We start from the raw sequence: 24,470 nt of genomic DNA, 5'->3' as shown, positions 1-24,470 counted from the left end.
TTGGTTCCAGGTAGAACTCTTTTGGGTTCCATGTAGAACTAGGGTTCCATGTAGAACCAAATGGTTATATTTGGAACCCAAAAGGGTTTCTCCTATGGGGACAGCCGCAGAACCCCTTTGGAACCCTTTTTTCTAAGAGTGTAACAACTCCACATAAAACTGCATTGAAATGTTTTCATGTTTTTGTGCTCCCCAAAAACTACCACAAGCTTTCCCCTCAATTCCCTGATGAGGCAATGGGCTGAACCCCCAGCAGGGCAGGCTAGGCCTTGGCAGAGAGTCATTTCCTTGATGACTGCTTAATGATTCATTATGGTGCGAGTTGGGAGAGTTTTGCATGTGCACCCTTTGATGTTCAGGGTCTTCGGTATGTCTGTCTATCGGTCGGGACTATGTTATCTCTTCAGTCCCCGCTGTCCAATCTCTCTCTGCTAAGCTGTTCCTTCTTTTTAACTCTGAACGGTCTGTAATTGTAGTCTCTGTGGGGCATAGGATGAGGCTGAGGAGAGGGTTAGGATTTCAGGTGTCAAGGGAACGGGAAGTGTGAAATGCTTGCTTGCTATTAGGCTAGGTTTAATGTTTTAAAGCAGGTTCAGGTTCAGGATGGGGCTACGGCCATTGTTTTTATTTCATGTCATGGTCAATGTACTGTAAATGAGGCTTTGGTTTCCTTGATTGTGAATTATTTAACCAGGATACTTACAGTACTTGTTTGTGTATAACAGTCGCCTCTCCCCCTTATCAGTCCAATACGAAAAGACAGACATCTCTGCTCCAAAAACAGACACATGCATAATGATATGCCAAGATAAGTGTGGTATGTCCCTTTGATCTGGAAGACTTTGATAAGGACTCTCCTGGGGGAACTGTCTCCCCACCCTTCTCTCCTGGGGGAACTGTCTCCCCACCCTTCTCTCCTGGGGGAACTGTCTCCCCACCCTTCTCTCCTGGGGGACTGTCTCCCCACCCTTCTCTCCTGGGGGGACTGTCTCCCCACCCTTCTCTCCTGGGGGGACTGTCTCCCCACCCTTCTCTCCTGGGGGGACTGTCTCCCCACCCTTCTCTCCTGGGGGAACTGTCTCCCCACCCTTCTCTCCTGGGGGGACTGTCTCCCCACCCTTCTCTCCAGCATTATTTACTTGTATAAACTCATATGGTACAGTACGCACACACTCTCCACCCCCTACCCAGGATACCTCCCCCAACTCATCACGTTAATGTGATACTATCTGCACGTTTTAATCAACTCCTTCAGACACAGTGTCTTTGAAGTGACTTGTTGGAAATGCAGGAGACTCTTGCTCTCTTTTCTCTCTTTCTCTCTTTTTTCTCTCTAACATTAGACACACCCCTCATTTGGGGGGGGGTTGATGTTGTGTGGGTGGGTGTTGTGGGGGGTTGGTGTTGTGGAGGTTTGATGTGTGTGTGGTTTGATGTTGGAGGGGGGTGTTGTGGGGAGTATGATGTTGTGGGGGTTTGATGTTGTGTGTGGGTTTGATGTTGTGTGGGTGTTGTGGCTGCTGGCAAGTGTTTGACTCTGATCGGTAGAGTCAAGCACCTCTCTCTCAAAATGCAACAGAGAGGGGGAGCCATCATTTAATTACTGCTTTTCATTAAGAGGACATACTGTGTAGTAGTGTTACTGGAGAGAAAACAAATGAGAGTGATGGCCACAAAGAGAAATGCAGAGGAGAAAATGTTCCTCCATCCCTCCTCAGCTACTTCTCAGAGAGCTGTTTTAAAGGGGCATCAGAGAGGAAAGGGAAATGATCAGGAGTGAAGGACGAGAGTCTGAGAGAGGAAGGGAGAGGGCATCTGATAAATATGTTTATCTGATGAAAATGTTACACTGTGCTTGAACAATATTTACTAAAGTTTCTTCATTCTCCCCAAAAATATGGACAGAAGGAGCATGAGACTAGGGCATAGAGATTGTGTTTGTAGCTCAAGGGGATTTAATGTGTGAGCGTACGTTTACAGTACATCTGCGTGTGGGTGTATGTGTGATTTATTTGAATGACTTCCCAACTATTATTGTTGTAATCATTTCTATAGAGCATCTTAATGCACAGCCTGTGAATGCAATCCTCCCCAGTGTACACCTCAGCCCATCCATAGCATGATGTTGTGGAAAAAATATTCCTACCCAGATCAATAGATGAATACAGAGAGGGCTCCACATTTCACTCTCCATTACCATGGCAACCCATCAGAGAATCTGATGCCCTTAGCGAGTCTTGAGTGTGCAGTGAACCTTTGCTCAGGATGGATTTAATTTGTTCCTGTTTCTCTGGCTGTCTCAGGTTCTCACAACATGGAGGCTCTATCTCCTGGCCGCCAAGGTTCCAACAAAGGTAGCCTACATGATCTGTATGTACAGTATTTACCACTTACCATGCACATAATTATCAGCATGTTAACAAATAGGTTCAAAATGTGGCGTTCATTGCAGATAGAGGTGACATTTAACTTCTTGGAGATCCGAGCCATGAAAAGTCACCCAGAGCATCAGGTGAATAACATATTTTTGGGGGTTTTGAATGGCCATGTTACTGCATTGTACCTGTGGCCTCTTCATTACAACTGATTAGTTGTCTAAACAGATTTATTATGGAGTGTCAATCATCTCAACATCTGAGTAATTATTTGAAATCAGTTCATCTCATTATTTTGCATAATGGAGATATGAGGATTTTCATTCCTGTAAGTAGAGCTACTGTAATCATATATCTCCTGCAGTTAACTGTCAATTATCCATTTCAAATTTCAGCATTGTGCCATCAAAATCACTGTGGTGCCTGTATCACTCTACAGTCATTGGAACTATGTTGTTTCTGTGCAGGTCGTCATAGACACGGACAAGTCCACTTATTCCTTGTGGCTACAGTCACGTGACCACCTCAGTCATGTGGTCAGCCATGTTAACTTTGCCCTGTCCAGAATATTTAACAACTCTGTGTTTGCGTAAGTGTCCATTTTCAGACAGCACAGACTCCTTTACCAGACAGTGTTAAAACCCAGACAAATGATTAATGTTAGCTAATTTGTCCCTTCTAACTTAAACCTCCTTTTGTCCTCTCTCTCTCTTTCAGTCCCTCCATCTGTCATTCAGACAGTGAACTTTCTGAGGGAAGCAGGAAGCACTCCCCCAGCTCAGAGACGTCTATGGAAACCCAGAGGGCCTGTGGTAAGAGACTCACAGGCAGGCATAGACAGACAGGCAGACAGACAGACAGGCAGGAAGGCAGACATAGGCAGACAGACAGACAGAGCATAAGCAGGCACGTGCACAGATAGGGCTCTACCTGTGCGGTCACCGGTCATGTGTGTGTGGCTAGCTACCTTGTTAAAATATCAACAGTGCTGCCACTGTAGCATAACATTTGATTAACACTTGATTCAGCCTACACCATCATCACTATTCAGTCTGGTTGGCTGATACGCTCAGCAGAGAGAGGCAGAAAGACATAGACAGGAGCGACTGCATCATCACCCTCCGACTGAACTCCATCCCTCCTTCAGTCAGGATATGCATGTGTGTCAGGGCAGCAGCAACGCAGGTAGTCTAGACTCTAGCTAACCACCATATACAAAAATATCCACATAAGCCACTAGCCATATTATATGAGTTAGGAGATTATGAATATTATATTATTAATTTATTATTTGATTCGAGCATTGAAGATAAATCACAATCAGTCAAATTAATCGAGCTAGCTAAATGATCAGCTGAAAGCCCACCCTCTTTTCCAGATGTCAATCATGAGGCACTGTTTTATCTTGCTTATGTGTGATGATGACTGAGTGTGTTGTTGCAGAAATAAATAGGTCCATGGTCAACAATGTTATACATTTCGAGATATGAATTATGAAGGGGTGCGGGCATTTTGAGCACATGGCCCTTGAAAGGTCTCTTCACGTACCTGTGCATATGAGCAGATTCAGGAAGGTGATAGATAGACAGTCATAGGAAATTGTTGAGTAATTTGATTAAGAGACAAATGGATAGAGAAACCCACTGCACTACATGCAGTGTACAGCACATTTACAGTTGACATTTTAGTCATTTTGCAGACACTCTTATGCAGAGCAACGTACAGTTAGTAGATTCATCTTAACATAGCTAGGTTCATAACTATATTTCTACACCGACATTGTAGAGTAATTGCACTGCTTGTTGTCTCTCTTTTCCTCTCTTCCCTCTTTCCCTCTCTGAAATAACCAAGTGCTCTTTAAACACGTCTCTCACCATCCGCTATTTTTCTTCCTCTCTGTCTCAGGAGGGTTTTCGGAGACCTACGCTGCCCTGTGTGACTATAATGGAATCAGCTGCAAGGAGGAAGTTCAGTGGGTAAGTGCAATGGGAGTAGGCCGGTTGTGTGTGAGTGAACAGGAGAGTTATATACAACACTGTACTTTCAATTGAGGGGGTCATATACTATAGCAAGTGGACTCATGGGTAATCTTGTTCCTAGGATGTGGACACTATCTATCACTCCCAAGACAACAGGGAGTTTAATCTAGTGGACTTCAGCCACCTGGAAAGCAGGTGAGAGAAGGGGAGAGGGAAAGAAAGACAGAAAGAGAGAGGGTATGACTCTGTCAAGTTGATGCTGCTGCAGCCTTAATAAATCCGGTTGATAAATGTATATTAAGGGTATTATGAAATGTACCTGTTTCAGTGCACTAATTGTTGTGTGTTTATGAAAGGGACTTGGCAGTTATTGTGGCATCACTGGCGTACAATACCTGGTTCACCAAACTATACTGTAAGGACATACGCATAGTAAGTATCCTTCTGTCTGTCTCCCCTTGTGCTTTAAATGGTCATTGGTTATTATGCGCGCAACAAAATTAGATCATTTCTCATTTCAGGGGTTAGAGGTCACTGAGCAGGTTCTGCACACCCTCAGTAAGTCCTCCAGTCTGGAAGAGATCACGCTGGAGAATGCTGGTCTCAAATCGTGAGTTTTCCCTTGCTTCTCACTTCTCACCCATACTTAAAAAAATAAAAAATAAGTGTGTTAGAACCTTAAACTAAAAAGTGTTTGTGTGTGTCATTGTGTCTATGTCCAAATGTGTGTACTGTATATTGTGTATGTTGCAGTGACTTTCCTCAGAAGCTGTCAGTTGCGCTCTCAGAGAATCCTGCTTCTGTCATCCACTCTCTGAATCTGGCCCACAACACACTGGACAACCAAGGTACCAAGCAGATGCCTAACTTCCTGTTTGACTTCCACACTAGTTTGACTTCCACATTATGTTTGTTTTAGTGACATCTCTCCTCCTCTGGTGTAGGTGTGGCTAACCTCATCCAGCAAGTGTGTCGCCTCAGCAAAGGACTGCGTCTCCTCAACCTCTCCAAGACCTTCCTCAACTCCAAAGGTTTAGACTGTTTCACCTCTCCATCCTTCCATCGCTCAATCTCTCCATCTCTCTACTAGAGAAGGCCCCCCTGTCCTACTCCATGTTGCATAAGCATCCTCCTCTACACCCCAGTGTCCCCTGACGTTAATACAAGGCAGTAATTCAGCAAGCAGGAACAGTCAGCTGGAGAATCAGTTCATAAACACCTCCAACTGTGTTTGGGTTTGATGAAGCAGCAATAGCTGATTGAACATGCCACTAAGCCATGCATGCATGCTACTTTTCTACCTGAGGTGATAGAAACCTCTGTACCTCCTGTAATTCCCCCACCAACATCTCTGTGTGTTAATGTAATGTTTTGTCTACTCTACAAAGCTTCAAGAGTCATGATATGCCCCCACGGTAACTATCCTTCAGGCAGAATGCTCCGTGTTACTCCCCCGCTTTTTTAAATATTTCGAATTGGAATACTGAATATTGAATTAAGAATTATACTTCACACAGGTACGGATGAGAATCGCATAACAAAAAATATTCTGAAACTGGATTTTTTTGTTGTTGTGTACATTTGCATTAGCTAGCTGAATGCATCCCTCATGGCTTCCCCCTCCCCCTCTCTGTGTGTCTCAGGTGTGGTGTCTCAGACTCTGTGCTCCAGTGATGAGTATTCTAACTCTCTGCTGCACCTGGACCTGAGCAAGAACCCTGGGTTCCTGTCTGGGGAGGATGCCTCGGTCAGAAAACACACACACATACACATACACTCATACTCTGTAAACAAACCAACAGTATAGTAAATGCACTGCTGATGCCTTATGAGTCAGTTTCTCAGTTAACCATCTTTTCTCTCTCTTTCTTTAGAATCTGTGCCTGTTCCTGTCCCAGCCTAATTGTCTGGTCCATTTGGACCTGTCTGGCACTGACTGTTCTGTTGACTCGGTGAGAATCTAGTGTCTCTGAGAATTTGATTGCACACTTATAGAATTAAGCATTTTAAAGAGTTTATCTTCAACTTCTGTCTGTTTCTTCCTCTATAATCCCCAACTGCTGTCTTTTTCTCTCTCCCACTAAAACTGCACAACACAACTCTCGCTTCTCTCACATAGCTATTTGGGGCTCTGCTGAGGGGTTGTTGTGCCGATCTCTCCTACTTGAATCTCTCCAAAAATACCTTCTCCCACAGGTTAGTCACATCCTTGAGATGAACTATTTCTTTGGGGTGATGTGGCAGAAAAACGCTTTGAGGCTCGGCGTGAAGATGGAAGGCAAATTTTTAGCAAGGGATCTTTTTATTCTTAAAATCCTCAGGCTTGATCTTTCGCGCTCTCTTTTTTCTTTTCACTCTTATCCGTCTTATCTCTGTCGTTCCCTTCAATGTGAAATCAAAAATAAGCTTTGTGGGAATCACTGGAACATTGTGTTCCTTTCTGTAGTTGTGTCTGTGGTTTTAAACTCCTAGAGCTGTCTGCATAGATAAGACTTATCATCTGACCCCACTTGCTCCCTCCTCTTTGACCAGCTCCATTGTCTCTGTCTCATTCCATCGGAATACGCTCTCCACTTCATACCAGTCTCTTATTTACCCAGACAATCAACAATGAACCACTCACCTTCTATCGCCTTTCCCTCCCACTCCATCTCTACTTCTTCCTCTCCTCTCTCATTCATCTCACTCTGACCTCTCTCTTCTCCCAGGAAAGTGAAGGAGAACCTGCCGTTGTTCTGTCAGTTCTTCAGCTCGGCCTTCAGTCTCACCCATGTCAGCCTGGCCTCTATGAAGCTGCCCCCTGAGGCCCTGAGGTCAGTTCCCCTATTCTCCCCTGGTCTCTCTCTGTCACACCTGCATCTCACTGGAGTGACTGGGACCAGGCTAGCTGCACAACACACACTGGTCACCATGACAAATGACACTACGTTAAAGGGTGTGAATTTCCAGAAAGAGAAATAAGCTAAAAGGTCTTTGTTGTAAACACCTTTTCCCCTTATGTTTATGTTTCCCTCTCTCTTTCTTTAGGTCTCTCTTCATCGGTCTGACCACAAACCCTCACATCAATGACCTACACCTGGACATTAGTGGCTGTGAGGTACAAGTTTGTCACTCTGTACACAACATTCAATTCCTGCTGGCCTTTATATAATTGACCATATCTATCTCTCTGGCATTCATTGCTTATGTTTCCAATAAGGACTTACTGAGCAGTAGCTATAGATGAAAACTATGTCAAGGTCTCCTGTTATTGTGCTTTGAATGTCCTCCTCTCACACATGCTCACACTCTGTCTGTCTGTCTGCCTGCCTCAGCTGAAATCTGCAGGAGCTTCTGTGATCCAGGAGCTGTTCCCCAGGCTCTCCTCCATCGCCACTCTGGACATCTCAGACAACGGTGAGCAGAATGACTGACTGTACCACTATGGCACAGTGTGATACTCTGCACCACTCAAGCTAGTTTTGTGTGAGGGGGTTGTCTGTTTGAGCTTGTTTTGTATGAGGGGATGGTGTGTGCTTGATGTAGTTGTGTTTACAGGGCTGGATGCAGACCTTCTCTCAGTTCTACCAGCTCTCTCCAAACACACCTCCCTAAAGCACCTGTATCTGGGCAAGAACTTCAACATCAAGAGCAGGTGCAGTACTACAGAGGCACTCTGTGTGTGTGTGTGTGTGTGTGTGTGTGTGTGTGTGTGTGTGTGTGTGTGTGTGTGTGTGTGCGTCAGTTTGCATCAGAGCTTGATTTTCCTCAGGCAGACTAGGATGATTACGATAGCAGCAGGAAATGACTAATGCCAGAGCTCCTGCTGAGTGTAGCCTGAACTGTCTCTCTCCCCATGGATCTATGTACAGGGTGCTGGATGAAATTCTACACAAGCTGGTCCAACTCATACAGGAGGAGGAATGTGTGAGTGAGAATGCGTGACAATTCACACATCATTCACACATTATACACAATTGAATGTTCACTGATTGTAACTCATTGTGAAATACTGATATTCTCCACACACACAGACTGTATTGTACATGGTATTCTCTCATACATAAATACTCGTTATTTTCTACAGTATAGTGTTTCCCTTCGAGTACCTTGCCTTCAGAAAGTATTCAGACCCTTTGACTTTTTCCTTTGGTTAGGATACATCCTTAGTCTAAAATGTATTTAAAAAAAATGTTTCCTCGTCGATCTACACACATTACCCCATAATGACAAAGCAAAACTGTTTTTTATCATTATTTTTCTAATTTATATTTTTTTGTGGGGGGGTATCACATTTACTTAAGTATTCAGACCCTTTACTCAGTACTCTGTTAAGCATATTTGGCAGTGATTACAGCCTTGAGGCTTCTTGGGTATGACACTACAAGCTTAGCACACCTGAGTTCTCCCATTCTTCTCTGTAGATCCTCTCAAGCTCTGTCAGGTTGGATGGGGAGCGTCACAGCTATTTTCAGGTCTCTTCAGAGATGTTGGATCGGGTTCAAGTCCGGGGTCTGGCTGGGCCACTCAAGAACATGCAGAGACTTGTCCCGAAGCCACTCCTGCTTTGTCTTTACTGTGTGCTTAGGGTCGTTGACCTGTTGGAAGGTGAAACTTCGCCCGAGTCTGAGGTCCTGAGTGCTCTGGAGCAGATTATCATCAAGGATCTCTCTATACTTTGCTCCGTTCATCTTTGCCTCGATCCTGACTAGTCTCCCAGTCCCTGCCGCTGAAAAACAGCCCCACCGCATGATGCTGCCACCACCATGCTTCACTGTAGGGATGGTGCCAGGTTACCTCCAGACGTGAAGCTTGGCATTCAGGCCAAAGAGTTCAATCTTGGTTTCATCAGACCAGAGAATCTTGTTTCTCATGGTCTGAGAGTTTTTAGGTGCCTTTTGGCAAACTCCAAGCGGGCTGTCATGTGCCTTTTTACTGAGGAGTGGCTTCTGTCTGGCCTCTCTCTACCATAATGGCCTGATTGGTGGAGTGCTGTAAAGATGGTTGTCCTTCTGGAAGGTTCTCCCATCTCTACAGAGGAACTCTAGAGCTCTGTCAGAGTGACCACTGGGTTCTTAGTTACCCCCCTGACCAAGGCCCTTCTCCCCCGATTGCTCAGTTTGGCCGGGCGGCCAGCTCTAGGAAGAGTCTTGGTGGTTCCAAACTTCTTCCATTTAAGAATGATGGAGGCCGCTGTGTTCTTGTGGACCTTCAATGCTGCAGACATTTTTTATTACCCTTTCCCAGATCTGTGTCTGTGACGTAATCCTGTCTCGGAGCTCTATGGACAATTCCTTCGACCTCATGGCTTGGTTTTTGCTCTGGTATGCACTGTCAACTGTGGAACCTTGTATAGACAGGTGTGTACCTTTTCAAATCATGTCTAATCAATTGAATTTACCACAGGTGGACTCCAATAAAGTTGTAGAAACATCTCAAGGATGATCAATGTAAACAGGATGCACCTGAGCTCAATTTCTAGGCTCATAGCAAAGGGTCTGAAAACTTATGTAAATAATAAATTTCAGTTTTTTATTTTTTATTAATTTGTATATCACTCCATGGCCCTGTTACTGTGGGCTGTAACATATTGTGCCCTCTGAATTATTACCTTTGTGTACAAAACTGACACATCACTCTATTACAAATGCTAAATTCCTCAGTTCCTCCTCAGCACTGCTGCCACCTGTTCCTAGCTGTATTTAACCATCTCTCTCCATCTCCTTCTCCTTTATTTTTCTGTCCTCTGTTCTGTCCTACCCTTTTCTTCTGCTTTACCTCTCCCCTGCTCTCCACCCTATCCCATCTCCCTCCATCCTCACCCTCTCTCTCCCCTCTCCCCTGTCCCTCCCCAGGCCCTCCAGTCCCTCTCACTGGCTGACTCGCGGCTGCGTTCTCGGGGCACAGTGCTGGTAAACGCTCTGGGCAGCAACACCTGTCTGCGAAAGGTGGACCTGAGTGGGAACAGCCTGGAGGACATTGGAGCCAAGATGCTGAGCAAAGCCCTACAGATCAACACCACACTCAGGCAAGAGACAGGGAGGGAAAGATAGAAGGTATGGTTGTGTTTGACACTGGTTATCCCCTGTCCTGACAGGAGTGACTTGGTTGGATGGTTATGGTTGTGTTTGACACTGGTTATCCCCTGTCCTGACAGGAGTGACTTGGTTGGATGGTTATGGTTGTGTTTGACACTGGTTATCCCCTGTCCTGACAGGAGTGACTTGGTTGGATGGTTATGGTTGTGTTTGACACTGGTTATCCCCTGTCCTGACAGGAGGGACTTGGTTGGATGGTTATGGTTGTGTTTGACACTGGTTCTCCACTGTCCTGACAGGAGTGACTTGGTTGTGGTTGTGTTTGACACGGGTTATCCCCTGTCCTGACAGGAGTGACTTGGTTGTGGTTGTGTTTGACACTGGTTCTCCACTGTCCTGACAGGAGTGACTTGGTTAGATGGTTGTGTTTGACACTGGTTCTCCCATATCCTGACAGGAATGACTTGGTTGGATGGTTGTGTTTGTGTTTGACACTGGTTCTCCACTGTCCTGGCAGGAGTGACTTGGTTGGATGGTTGTGGTTGTGTTTGACACTGGTTCTCCACTGTCCTGGCAGGAGTGACTTGGTTGGATGGTTGTGGTTGTGTTTGACACTTGTTCTCCACTGTCCTGACAGGAGTGACTTGGTTGGATGGTTGTGGTTGTGTTTGACACTGGTTCTCCACTGTCCTGACAGGAGTGACTTGGTTGTATGGTTGTGGTTGTGTTTGACACTGGTTCTCCACTGTCCTGACAGGAGGGACTTGGTTGTGGTTGTGTTTGTGTTTGACACTGGTTCTCCCATATCCTGACAGGAGTGACTTGGTTGTGGTTGTATTTGTGTTTGACACTGGTTCTCCACTGTCCTGACAGGAGTGACTTGGTTGGATGGTTGTGGTTGTGTTTGACACTGGTTCTCCACTGTCCTGACAGGAGTGACTTGGTTGTATGGTTGTGGTTGTGTTTGACACTGGTTCTCCACTGTCCTGACAGGAGGGACTTGGTTGTGGTTGTGTTTGTGTTTGACACTGGTTCTCCCATATCCTGACAGGAGTGACTTGGTTGTGTTTGTGTTTGACACTGGTTCTCCACTGTCCTGACAGGAGTGACTTGGTTGGATGGTTGTGGTTGTGTTTGACACTGGTTCTCCACTGTCCTGACAGGAGTGACTTGGTTGTGGTTGTGTTTGACACTGGTTCTCCGCTGTCCTGGCAGGAGTGACTTGGTTGGATGGTTGTGGTTGACACTGGTTCTCCACTGTCCTGACAGGAGTGACTTGGTTGGATGGTTGTGGTTGTGTTTGACACTGGTTCTCCACTGTCCTGACAGGAGTGACTTGGTTGTATGGTTGTGGTTGTGTTTGACACTGGTTCTCCACTGTCCTGACAGGAGGGACTTGGTTGTGGTTGTGTTTGACACGGGTTATCCCCTGTCCTGACAGGAGTGACTTGGTTGTGGTTGTGTTTGACACTGGTTCTCCACTGTCCTGACAGGAGTGACTTGGTTAGATGGTTGTGTTTGACACTGGTTCTCCCATATCCTGACAGGAATGACTTGGTTGGATGGTTGTGTTTGTGTTTGACACTGGTTCTCCACTGTCCTGGCAGGAGTGACTTGGTTGGATGGTTGTGGTTGTGTTTGACACTGGTTCTCCACTGTCCTGACAGGAGTGACTTGGTTAGATGGTTGTGTTTGACACTGGTTCTCCCATATCCTGACAGGAGTGACTTGGTTGGATGGTTGTGGTTGTGTTTGACACTGGTTCTCCACTGTCCTGACAGGAGTGACTTGGTTGTATGGTTGTGGTTGTGTTTGACACTGGTTCTCCACTGTCCTGACAGGAGGGACTTGGTTGTGGTTGTGTTTGTGTTTGACACTGGTTCTCCCATATCCTGACAGGAGTGACTTGGTTGTGGTTGTGTTTGTGTTTGACACTGGTTCTCCACTGTCCTGACAGGAGTGACTTGGTTGGATGGTTGTGGTTGTGTTTGACACTGGTTCTCCACTGTCCTGACAGGAGGGACTTGGTTGTGGTTGTGTTTGTGTTTGACACTGGTTCTCCCATATCCTGACAGGAGTGACTTGGTTGTGTTTGTGTTTGACACTGGTTCTCCACTGTCCTGACAGGAGTGACTTGGTTGGATGGTTGTGGTTGTGTTTGACACTGGTTCTCCACTGTCCTGACAGGAGTGACTTGGTTGTGGTTGTGTTTGACACTGGTTCTCCACTGTCCTGACAGGAGTGACTTGGTTGTGGTTGTGTTTGACACTGGTTCTCCACTGTCCTGGCAGGAGTGACTTGGTTGGATGGTTGTAGTTGTGTTTGACACTGGTTCTCCACTGTCCTGACAGGAGTGACTTGGTTGGATGGTTGTGGTTGTGTTTGACACTGGTTCTCCACTGTCCTGACAGGAGTGACTTGGTTGTATGGTTGTGGTTGTGTTTGACACTGGTTCTCCACTGTCCTGACAGGAGGGACTTGGTTGTGTTTGTGTTTGACACTGGTTCTCCCATATCCTGACAGGAGTGACTTGGTTGTGGTTGTGTTTGACACTGGTTCTCCACTGTCCTGACAGGAGTGACTTGGTTGTGGTTGTGTTTGACACTGGTTCTCCACTGTCCTGACAGGAGTGACTTGGTTAGATGGTTGTGTTTGACACTGGTTCTCCACTGTCCTGACAGGAGTGACTTGGTTAGATGGTTGTGTTTGACACTGGTTCTCCCATATCCTGACAGGAGTGACTTGGTTGTATGGTTGTGGTTGTGTTTGACACTGGTTCTCCACTGTCCTGACAGGAGTGACTTGGTTAGATGGTTGTGTTTGACACTGGTTCTCCCATATCCTGACAGGAGTGACTTGGTTGGATGGTTGTGGTTGTGTTTGACACTGTTTCTCCACTGTCCTGACAGGAGTGACTTCAAATCAAATCAAATCAAAATGTATTTGTCACATACACATGGTTAGCAGATGTTAATGCAAGTGTAGCGAAATGCTTGTGCTTCTAGTTCCGACAATGCAGTGATAACCAACAAGTAATCTAACTAACAATTCTAAAACTACTATACACAGTGTAAGGGGATAAAGAATATGTACATAAGGATATATGAGTGAGTGATGGTACAGAGCAGCATACAGTAGATGGTATCGAGTACAGTATATACATATGAGATGAGTATGTAGACAAAGTAAACAAAGTGGCATAGTTAAAGTGGCTAGTGATACATGTATTACATAAGGATGCAGTCGATGATGTAGAGTACAGTATATACGTATGCATATGAGATGAATAATGTAGGGTAAGTAACATTATATAAGGTAGCATTGTTTAAAGTGGCTAGTGATATATTTACATCATTTCCCATCAATTCCCATTATTAAAGTGGCTGGAGTTGGGTCAGTGTCAATGACAGTGTGTTGGCAGCAGCCACTCAATGGTGGCTGTTTAACAGTCTGATAGCCTTGAGATAGAAGCTGTTTTCAGTCTCTCAGTCCCAGCTTTGATGCACCTGTACTGACCTCGCCTTCTGGGTGATAGCGGGGTGAACAGGCAGTGGTTCGGTGGTTGATGTCCTTGATGATCTTTATGGCCTTCCTGTAACATCGGGTGGTGTAGGTGTCCTGGAGGGCAGGTAGTTTGCCCCCGGTGATGCGTTGTGCAGACCTCACTACCCTCTGGAGAGCCTTACGGTTGAGGGCGGAGCAGTTGCCGTACCAGGCGGTGATACAGCCCGCCAGGATGCTCTCGATTGTGCATCTGTAGAAGTTTGTGAGTGCTTTTGGTGACAAGCCGAATTTCTTCAGCCTCCTGAGGTTGAAGAGGCGCTGCTGCGCCTTCTTCACGCGCTGTCAGTGTGAGTGGACCAATTCAGTTTGTCTGTGATGTGTATGCCGAGAACTTAAAACTTGCTACCCTCTCCACTACTGTTCCATCGATGTGGATAGGGGGTGTTCCCTCTGCTGTTTCCTGAAGTCCACAATCATCTCCTTAGTTTTGTTGACGTTGAGTGTGAGGTTATTTTCCTGACACCACACTCCGAGGGCCCTCACCTCCTCCCTGTAGGCCGTCTCGTCGTTGTTGGTAATCAAGCCTACCACTGTTGTGTCGTCCGCAAACTTGATGATTGAGTTGGAGGCGTGCGTGGCCACGCAGTCGTGGTGAACAGGGAGTACAGGAGAGGGCTCAGAACGCACCCTTGTGGGGCCCCGTGTTGAGGATCAGCGGGAAGGAGATGTTGTTGCCTACCCTCACCACCTGGGGGCGCCCGTCAGGAAGTCCAGTACCCAGTTGCACAGGGCGGGTCGAGACCCAGGGTCTCGAGCTTGATGACGAGCTTGGAGGGTACTATGGTGTTGAATGCCGAGCTGTAGTCGATGAACAGCATTCTCACATAGGTATTCCTCTTTGTCCAGGTGGGTTAGGGCAGTGTGCAGTGTGGTTGAGATTGCATCGTCTGTGGACCTATTTGGGCGGTAAGCAAATTGGAGTGGGTCTAGGGTGTCAGGTAGGGTGGAGGTGATATGGTCCTTGACTAGTCTCTCAAAGCACTTCATGATGACGGAAGTGAGTGCTACGGGCGGTAGTCGTTTAGCTCAGTTACCTTAGCTTTCTTGGGAACAGGAACAATGCTGGCCCTCTTGAAGCATGTGGGAACAGCAGACTGGTATAGGGATTGATTGAATATGTCCGTAAACACACCGGCCAGCTGGTCTGCGCATGCTCTGAGGGCGGCTGGGGATGCCGTCTTGGCCTGCAGCCTTGCGAGGGTTAACACGTTTAAATGTCTTACTCACCTCGGCTGCAGTGAAGGAGAGACCGCATGTTTTCGTTGCAGGCCGTGTCAGTGGCACTGTATTGTCCTCAAAGCGGGCAAAAAAGTTATTTAGTCTGCCTGGGAGCAAGACATCCTGGTCCGTGACTGGGCTGGGTTTCTTCTTGTAGTCCGTGATTGACTGTAGACCCTGCCACATGCCTCTTGTGTCTGAGCCATTGAATTGAGATTCCACTTTGTCTCTGTACTGACGCTAGCTTGTTTAATAGCCTTGCGGAGGGAATAGCTGCATTGTTTATATTCGGACATGTTACCAGACACCTTGCCCTGATTAAAAGCAGTGGTTCGCGCTTTCAGTTTCACGCGAATGCTGCCATCAATCCACGGTTTCTGGTTTGGGAATGTTTTTATCGTTGCTATGGGAACGACATCTTCGACGCACGTTCTAATGAACTCGCACACCGAATCAGCGTATTCGTCAATATTTTCATCTGACGCAATCTGAAACATGTCCCAGTCCACGTGATGGAAGCAGTCTTGGAGTGTGGAGTCAGCTTGGTCTGACCAGCGTTGGACAGACCTCAGCGTGGGAGCCTCTTGTTTAAGTTTCTGCCTGTAGGCAGGGATCAACAAAATGGAGTCGTGGTCAGCTTTTCCGAAAGGGGCGGGGCAGGGCCTTATATGCGTCGCGGAAGTTAGAATAACAATGATCCAAGGTTTTACCACCCCTGGTTGCGCAATCGATATGCTGATAAAATTTAGGGAGTCTTGTTTTCAGATTAGCTTTGTTAAAATCCCCAGCTACAATGAATGCAGCCTCCGGATAAATGGTTTCCAGTTTGCAAAGAGTTAAATAAAGTTTGTTCAGAGCCATCGATGTGTCTGCTTGGGGGGGGATATATACGGCTGTGATTATAATCGAAGAGAATTATCTTGGAAGATAATGCGGTCTACATTTGATTGTGAGGAATTCTAAATCAGGTGAACAGAAGGATTTGAGTTCCTGTATGTTTCCTTCATCACACCATGTCTCGTTAGTCATGAGGCATACGCCCCCGCCGCTCTTCTTACCAGAAAGATGTTTGTTTCTGTCGGCGCGATGCGTGGAGAAACCCGTTGGCTGCACCGCATCGGATAGCGTCTTCCCAGTAAGCCATGTTTCCGTGAAGCAGAGAACATTGCAGTCTCTGATGTCCCTCTGGAATGCTACCCTTGCTCGGATTTCATCAACCTTGTTGTCAAGAGACTGGACATTGGCAAGAAGAATGCTGGGGAGTGGTGCGCGATGTGCCCTTGTCCGGAGTCTGACCAGAAGACCGCTACGTTTCCCTCTTTTTCGGAGTCGTTTTCTTGGGTCGCTGCATGCGATCCATTCCGTTGTCCTGTTTGTAAGGCAGAACACAGGATCCGCGTCGCGGAAAACATATTCTTGGTCGTACTGATGGTGAGTTGACGCTGATCTTATATTCAGTAGTTCTTCTCGACTGTATGTAATGAAACCTAAGATGACCTGGGGTACTAATGTAAGAAATAACACGTAAAAAAACAAAAAACTGCATAGTTTCCTAGGAACGCGAAGCGAGGCGGCCATCTCTGTCGGCGCCGGAAGTAGACTTGGTTGGATGGTTGTGTTTGACACTGGTTCTCCCATATCCTGACAGGAGTGACTTGGTTGTATGATTGTGGTTGTGTTTGACACTGGTTCTCCACTGTCCTGACAGGAGTGACTTGGTTAGATGGTTGTGTTTGACACTGGTTCTCCCATATCCTGACAGGAGTGACTTGGTTGGGTGGTTGTGGTTGTGTTTGACACTGGTTCTCCACTGTCCTGACAGGAGTGTGACGTGGGATCGTAACAACACCTCAGCTACAGGATTCCTGGATGTGGCTCGAGCCCTTGAACAGTGAGACTGTTTGTGCTTTAAACACACACACACACACACACACACACACACACACACACACACACTTCTAAGCAAGACATTTGATTTAAAAAGGATCCAAGACACATTGGGGTACCTGAAGTTCTGTCTAATTTACATTCACTGTTGTTCTGAGTATTTTCAGAATTAGCTGGCTAATATATAAACTCCGGTACACAGGAAGCAAACCTAGCTTACTTTACACACACAGGACTAAACACGTACTTGTGAGGGTCAGCCAGAGAGCTTCGATTTCCCCTTTAATTAGGCTGCAATAATCAAAGCATTACTCATCCTATCACAGTCCATAGTCCAGCATAATGTGGGGGAATTCTGGGAGTTCTGTCCACTGGGGATATTAAGGCTTGGGTCTCTAACTGTTTTTCTGCAGCTCTCTTTCTATTTCCTTCCTTTCTGTCTCCTTCCTAACTCAAACCCCTTCTCTTTCTTTTAACTCTGCCGGTGGGTTTTCTCTCAGTAACTTCACTTTGCAGTACATGCCCCTCCCCCTCAGTGACATCAGCCAGGCATACCGTAGTACCTCCGAGAGGACAGAGCAGGCACTGACCAAGGTGGGCTCCTGACGCTACCCGAGTTCATCTGCACCCATCTCAATGTCTCCCTCCATTCCTCTGTTAACCATCCTCTCATCTGCCTTGTCCTTTCCTCCCCTGCTTATTTTCTCTACTGGGGATCTACCATCACCAACCCTTTCCTGCCTTTTCCAATTCAAATTACACTGCTTCATTGAGATTACTACACATGACCATATTTCCAGTGTGAGTGAATGGTTTTTATCTGTGATCATCAGATCCAGCGTGCTCTGCTGCGGAACAACCAGACTCAGCGCTTCTCTCAGAGACAGGCTCTACGGCTGCACCAGGGCCTGGTCACCAGCACTGCTGAACAGGTAGATACAGCATATGTATATAATTCATGTGTGTGTGTGATTGAGAGAGAGTGAGTTGAGCCATCACGAGAGCAATATGTGTGTATTGTAAACCTGTATATCTTTTACTGACGTTCCTCCTTCTTGTCTGTTCTCTGTTTACCAGGTGATGGAGCGTCTGAGTGTGTGTGTGCAGCAGCAGGTGTGTGTGCTGCGTGGAGTAGGGGAGATGGAGGAGATTCAAGCTGCTAAACAGGTGCTGAAGGAGGCCAGAAACTCCCGTGCGGTGAGTGTGTGTACATGCCTGAATCATTTCTCTAACATCTGGGGTGTAGGTGAGTTTAAAGTGTTAATTGTATGTCTTTGTGTATTCATATTACCCCCCCAACTGTCTCTCAATTCAATTTCAATTTAAGGGGCTTTATTGGTATGGGAAACATATGTTTCCATTGCCAAAGCAAGTGAAATATATAATAACAAAAGTGAAATCAACTATAAGAAATGAACAGTAAACATAACACAAAAGTTCCATGAGAACTCTCTCTCTCTCAGCTGTACCCCTCTCTCTGTGAGCTAGCTCATGTGCTGTCAGTAGACGGGCCAGTCAGACAGAGACTGGACCAACTGGCAGGGGAACTGACCAGAGCAGCTGACAAGGAACTACAGGTATACTGCTCAATACTGTACATCACTCATTCAACATCATCTGTTGACTTACTCCTTCACCATTTCTCAATCAAACATAGACATAGTTGTTTATCTGTTTGTTTGATTGGTTGTTTGATTGACAGGTGATTGTCGATTCCATGATGTCTCTCTGTCGTGAGTTGTGCCCGCTGTCCTCCTCTGCTGCGGAGAGATTACGTCCTCAGCTCTCGTCTGTCTCGGAGCGCGTCTCCTTCCCTCGCTCCGCCATCCGCACAGCCTTGATGGAGAGAGCAGCACAGGACATTCACCGAGCGCTGGAGTAAGGGGGAGGGAGGGGGAGCTGAGGGAGGAAGATAAGCAATGCAGCCTTCTTTGTTCAATTGAATCAGTGTGGGTATCTGTGAACTTATTCTCCCTCCTCTCTGCCCTCCCTCTCCCTTTCCTCCCCACACGTTTTGTCTCTCTCCCCCTCTCCCAGGGAGGTGAAGCTCTCAGTGGTCTCCTATCTCACCAACTCCATCGTGGATCAGATCTTGCAGGAGCTCTACGCCACTCACAAGACTCTGGTATAGAAACGCTGCCATCTGTCTGTGTCTCTGTCTATCTGTATGGGCTTGTCACCTTTTGCTTACAATTATTGGTAAAACTTTACTTGAAAGGGGTATACAGGCATTCTTAACACCATTACACTTTTGCAGTATCATTCATAGAAACATTCATAAAACCTTTATGAAACCAGTCAGAACACATTCATGAGTGTTGCAGTATTATTCATAACAAACTTCATAATACATTTATTGAAGTGTATTGTCTGATCCCTGTCCCAGACGCGGCGGGTGTCCCAGGTGAAGCGCTGGGAGGTAACATGTGACGGAGGAACAGGTCTGAGGTCACACAGACACAGAGACTCTCTGGACCTCACAGATGATGAGATGGGCACCAGTATAGTGAGCATTGTGTGTTGGGATTGTCTGCTTAGGGTGTGTGTATGGTATGTGTGAGCGTATGTGTTTTGTGATTGTCTGTTTGGGATGTGTTTGTTTGTTTTTGCTTCTACGTCTTTCTCTGCCTTCTCTAGGACACAATTGCCATTAAGAAGCGTAGCTCTAGAACTAGACGTATTCGACCTGTCTCTACCAGACTGAGTGAGTATGCCTCCGTACCACTATCTCTCTATCCTTCTCTTCCTACCTGCTCTCTTTTAGAGGTCATTAGTGACTGTCTGTTTTCCTCTCCCGCTCTCCATCTCTCCTTCCCTCTCACCTTTCCTCTCCTCCTCTCTCCTTCCCTTTCCTCCTCTCTCCTTTCCTCTCCCTCTCTCTCCTTTCCTCTCCCTCTCTCTCCTTTCCTCTCCCACTCTCTCCTTTCCCCTCCCACTCTCTCCTTTCCTCTCCTCCTTTCTCCTTTCCTCTCCTCCTCTCTCCTTTCCTCTCCTCCTCTCTCCTTTCCTCTCCTCCTCTCCCTCTCTCTCTGAGAGAGCCATTTTTGGCTGGTGTATATGCCAGCCTAAGCCCATTCCTGCATCAACGTACAGTGCATTCAGATAGTATTCAGATGCCTTGACTTATTCCACATTGTTTTACGTTACAGCCTTATTCTAAAATTGATTTAAAAAATGCTTTCCCTCAATCTACATACAATATCCCGTAATGACAAAGTGAAAACAGGTTTTTAGAAATTCTGGCAAATGTATTGAAATTTATAAAAAGATCCTCTCAAGCTCTGTCAGGTTGGATGGGGAGCGTTGCTGCAGAGCTATTTTCAGATCTCCAGAGATGTTCGATCGGGTTAAAGTCCGGGGTCTGGCTGGGCCACTCAAGGACATTCAGAGACTTGTCCCGAATCCGCTTCTGCGTTGTCTTGGCTGTGTGCTTGTCCTGTTGGAAGGTGAACCTTCGCCCCAGTCTGAGGTCCTGAGCGCTCTGGAGCAGGTTTTCATCAAGGATCTCATACTTTGCTCCATTCATCTTTCCCTCAATCCTGACTAATCTCCCAGTCCCTGCCGATGGAAAAACATCCCCAAAGCATGATGCTGCCACCACCATGCTTCACCGTAGAGATGGGGCCAGGTTCCCTCCAGACATGACGCTTGGCATTCAGGCCAAAATGTTCAATATTGATTTCATCAGAACAAAGAATCATGTTTCTCAAGGTCTGAGACTCTTTTAGGTGCCTTTTGGCAAACTCCAAGCAGGCTGTCATGTGCCGTTAACTCAGGAGTGGCATCCGTCTGGCCACTACCATAAAGGCATGATTGGTGGAGTGCTGCACAGATGGTTGTCCTTCTGGAAGGTTCTCCCATCTCCACAGAGGAACTCTGGAGCTCTGTCAGAGTGACTACCGGGTTCTTAGTCACCTCCCTGACCAAGGCCCTTCTCCCCCTGATTGCTCAGTTTGGCCGGGCAGCCAGCACTAGGAAGAGTCTTGGTGGTTCCAAACTTCTTCCATTTAAGAATAATGGAGGCCACTGTGTTCTTGGAGACCTTCAATTCTGCAGAAATGTTCTGTTACCTTTCCCAGATCTGTGCCTCAACACAATCCTGTCTCAGAGCTATACAGACAATTCCTTCAACTTCATGGTTTGGTTTTTGCTCTGATATGCACTGTCAACTGTGGAACCTTATATACACGTGTGTGCCTTTCCAAATCATGTCCAATCAATTTAATTTACCACAGGTGGACTCCAAGTTATAGAAACATCTCAAGGATGATCAATGGAAACAGGATGCACCTGAGCTCAATTCTGAGTATCATAGCAAGGGTCTGAATTCTTATGTAAAAGAAGGTATTTCTGTTTTTTATTTTTAATATATTTGCAGACATTCTAAAAACCTGTTTTTGCTTTGTCATTATGGAGTATTGGGTGTAGATATAAGGATTTTTAAATATTTGTTATACATTTTAGAGTAAAGCTGTAACATAACAAAATGTGGAAAAAGTGAACTGGTCTGAATACTTTCCGAATACACTGAATTTGAGTGCAGTTGCTAATTGTTGTAGTTTTTAACAGTATGTCTTTGAAGCACCGTTGACAGCGCCACGTGACTCCTATGGAACTTCTAGCCCCTCTCCACTTCCTTCTCGTCATCTTTTCCTATTTTTTCTCTCTCTCTTTCAGGCCAGTGTGATGACTCCAGCTCCTCCACACCCCCCTCTGTGTCCTCTTCTTTCTCTTCTTTCTCGGCCCTCTCTCGCTCTACATCCTGGGAGGGGCTGTCTGAGCTCCCTACCCAAGGTGCACCTCTCCATCATGTGACGCGGGTTAGGCCGAGGCCCCCACGGATGCACCGAGCAGGACATGCCCCCTCTGACACAGTAAGAGGAAGCTGACCTCAGCATCTCACCCCATATGGAGTATATAATGTTGCTACTGAACTGCTCAGAATGTTTGTAATACTTGCCTGTGAATATGGAAATACAGGATCTATAATAACTTATAGATTCACTTAGATTTCTCATTTGAGTGCAGAAGCGTAAAGATGTAGATATATTAGCTATTAAATTATACATTTAAGGAGATTTGGCAACACATAGTTAAAGATATGTGAACTTTAAAAACTCTGAGTAACATAGAGATACTTGCATATTAATAACACAGGATAGAGATGTTATTAGCATAGATAATGACAACTAAAATGAATATTCCCTTATGATACATGCATAATTTATAACTTGTGGCCATATTCATTTTCTTATTAAATAAACCAGATATGATTGATACAGGTTTCTAACTCTGTGTGTGTGTTTGTGTGTGTGTGTGCTCTATTCCATTAGAGCAGTGGTTCCCAAACTGTTTATAGTCCCGTACCCCTTCAAACATCCAACCTCCAGCTGCGTACCCCCTCTAGCACCAGGGTCAGCACACTATTAAACATAAGAATGAGTGTGAGTTTTTGTCACAACCCGGCTCATGGGAAGTGACAAAGAGCTCTTATAGGACCAGGGCACAAATAATAATATAAAAAATAATCATTATCATTATATCTTTATTTAACCATCTTACATATAAAACCTTATTTGTTCATTGAAAATGGTGAATAACTCACCACAGGTTAATGAGAATGGTGTGCTTGAAATGATACACATAACTCTGCAATGGTGGGTTGTATTGGGGAGTCTCAGTCTTAAACAATTTTCCACACACAGTCTGTGCCTGTATTAAGTTTTCATGCTAGTGAGGGCAGAGAATCTACTTTCACATGGATTTGTGGCTGCAAAGGGCATCAGTGTCTTAACAGCTCGATTTGCTACGGCAGGATACTCTGAGCGCAGCCCTATCCAGAAATCTGACAGTGGTTTCTGATTTTAAATGACATTTTCACATAACCACTTGTTGCAATTTTGATGAGGCGCTCTTGTTCAGTAAGTGGACTGGAGGCTGGGCATGAAAGGGATAACGAATCCAGTTGTTTGTGTAATCCGTTTTGGGGAAGTACCTGCGTAATAACTCACTCAGGTGCTTCGCTAGATCACATTTGACATTGTCCGTAAGCTTGAGTTCATTTGCACACAAAAAATCATACAATGATGGAAAGACCTGTGTGTTGTTCTTGTTAATGCAGACAGAGAAGAGCTCCAACTTCTTAATCACAGCCTCAATTTTGTCCCACATTGAATATAGTTGCGGAGAGTCCCTGTAATCCTAGATTCAGATCATTAAAAAAAAACATCACCCAGATAGGCCAGTTGTGTGAGAAACTCGTCATCATGCAAGCGGTCAGACGAGTGCAAATTATGGTCAGTAATAAACTTTAAGCTCGTGTCTCAATTTGAAAAAAACTTGTCAATACTTTGCCCCTTGATAACCAAGAGCAGTTCTGTATGTTTTAAAAGCGTTACATGGTCGCTGCCCATATCATTGCATAGTGCAGAAAATACACGAGAGTTCAGGGGCCTTGCTTTAACAAAATTAACCATTTTCACTGTAGTGTCCAAAATGTCTTTCAAGCTGTCAGACATTCCCTTGGCAGCAAGAGCCTCTCGGTGGATTCTGCAGTGTACCCATGTGGTGTCGGGAGCAACTGCTTGCACACGCGTTACCACTCCACTATGTCTCTCTGTCATGGCTTTTGCGCCATCAGTAGATACCAACATGAGCAGCAGCTACTTTTGACTACATAAGTTTGACTACATAAGTGGAATTAGTGGAATTCCCATGAGAGAGTAAAGGTTAATGTGATTGGATGTTAATTATTTGACTAGGCTACCTGTATATGACATTGTGTTGTTATTTCGCTGAACACGAGATGGTTTTATTTTATTTTTGGCAGTGAAACAAGGCTACTCAGGCGAGAGAAAAAACACTCTCCCAAATGTTTAGCCTCGTTGGAAAATATAAATGGACTGTTTGAAAATGTGAAGAATTAAAAAGTTCAACAAAATGTACTCCAGTTTGAGAATACTGGCATTAGAGCAATTATTCATGTAATTAACATAATGATAATACAAAAAGTTGTAATTTAATTTATGTCTCCTGCTTAATTCCCACCGCATATTCTCAAATACTGGGGCCTCCCAGGTTCTGGCAGTGGCAGCCTGCTGCTCTATTTTCAGCATGATTTGGATTGTGTCCAGGGTTGTCTATACTAAGTGAATTACTCCAATTGGGTTAAGTCATCTCTCCAAAGCTATGTAGTAAAATCCATTTGTATTATTACCAACAGAACATTTTAAAAATGAAACCGTAACCCCCCCCAAAAAGTACTTTGATGTTTAAAAAGGCTTCTGAAGTTTAATGTCCACTTTTAAATTTCAGACTTGATTTTCAACTACAAAAAATGTATCACCCCTAAAAAAATGTCCATGAATTATAATCCACCTAATAATTCACATTTCATGTTGCTGCAAGAAAAAATGTTTGCTGTGAGAAAC

At 45.4% G+C, this 24,470-nt stretch overlaps 1 protein-coding gene across 1 annotated transcript in view; it reads left to right on the top strand.

The window, feature by feature from the left end:
- Positions 1-24,470, top strand: part of LOC115108546 (capping protein, Arp2/3 and myosin-I linker protein 3-like) — a 37,267-nt gene that overhangs the window by 4,873 nt on the left and 7,924 nt on the right. The window contains 29 exon segments of the mRNA XM_029633022.2: positions 2,304-2,354; positions 2,453-2,512; positions 2,843-2,964; positions 3,093-3,187; positions 4,281-4,351; positions 4,476-4,549; positions 4,711-4,786; positions 4,876-4,964; positions 5,108-5,202; positions 5,299-5,385; positions 5,998-6,101; positions 6,229-6,306; positions 6,474-6,550; positions 7,063-7,167; positions 7,382-7,451; positions 7,669-7,750; positions 7,892-7,988; positions 8,206-8,260; positions 10,189-10,361; positions 16,976-17,044; positions 17,541-17,634; positions 17,874-17,972; positions 18,118-18,237; positions 18,504-18,617; positions 18,743-18,918; positions 19,078-19,165; positions 19,427-19,546; positions 19,678-19,744; positions 21,718-21,914. Coding sequence (XP_029488882.2) covers positions 2,304-2,354; positions 2,453-2,512; positions 2,843-2,964; positions 3,093-3,187; positions 4,281-4,351; positions 4,476-4,549; positions 4,711-4,786; positions 4,876-4,964; positions 5,108-5,202; positions 5,299-5,385; positions 5,998-6,101; positions 6,229-6,306; positions 6,474-6,550; positions 7,063-7,167; positions 7,382-7,451; positions 7,669-7,750; positions 7,892-7,988; positions 8,206-8,260; positions 10,189-10,361; positions 16,976-17,044; positions 17,541-17,634; positions 17,874-17,972; positions 18,118-18,237; positions 18,504-18,617; positions 18,743-18,918; positions 19,078-19,165; positions 19,427-19,546; positions 19,678-19,744; positions 21,718-21,914 — 2,805 coding nt within the window.

The sequence above is a fragment of the Oncorhynchus nerka genome, linkage group LG24 (assembly GCF_034236695.1).
Source record: "Oncorhynchus nerka isolate Pitt River linkage group LG24, Oner_Uvic_2.0, whole genome shotgun sequence".
Lineage (NCBI taxonomy): Eukaryota > Metazoa > Chordata > Actinopteri > Salmoniformes > Salmonidae > Oncorhynchus > Oncorhynchus nerka.
The sequence above is the reverse complement of the archived record's forward strand: the minus strand, read 5'-3'. Positions and strand labels throughout refer to the sequence as shown.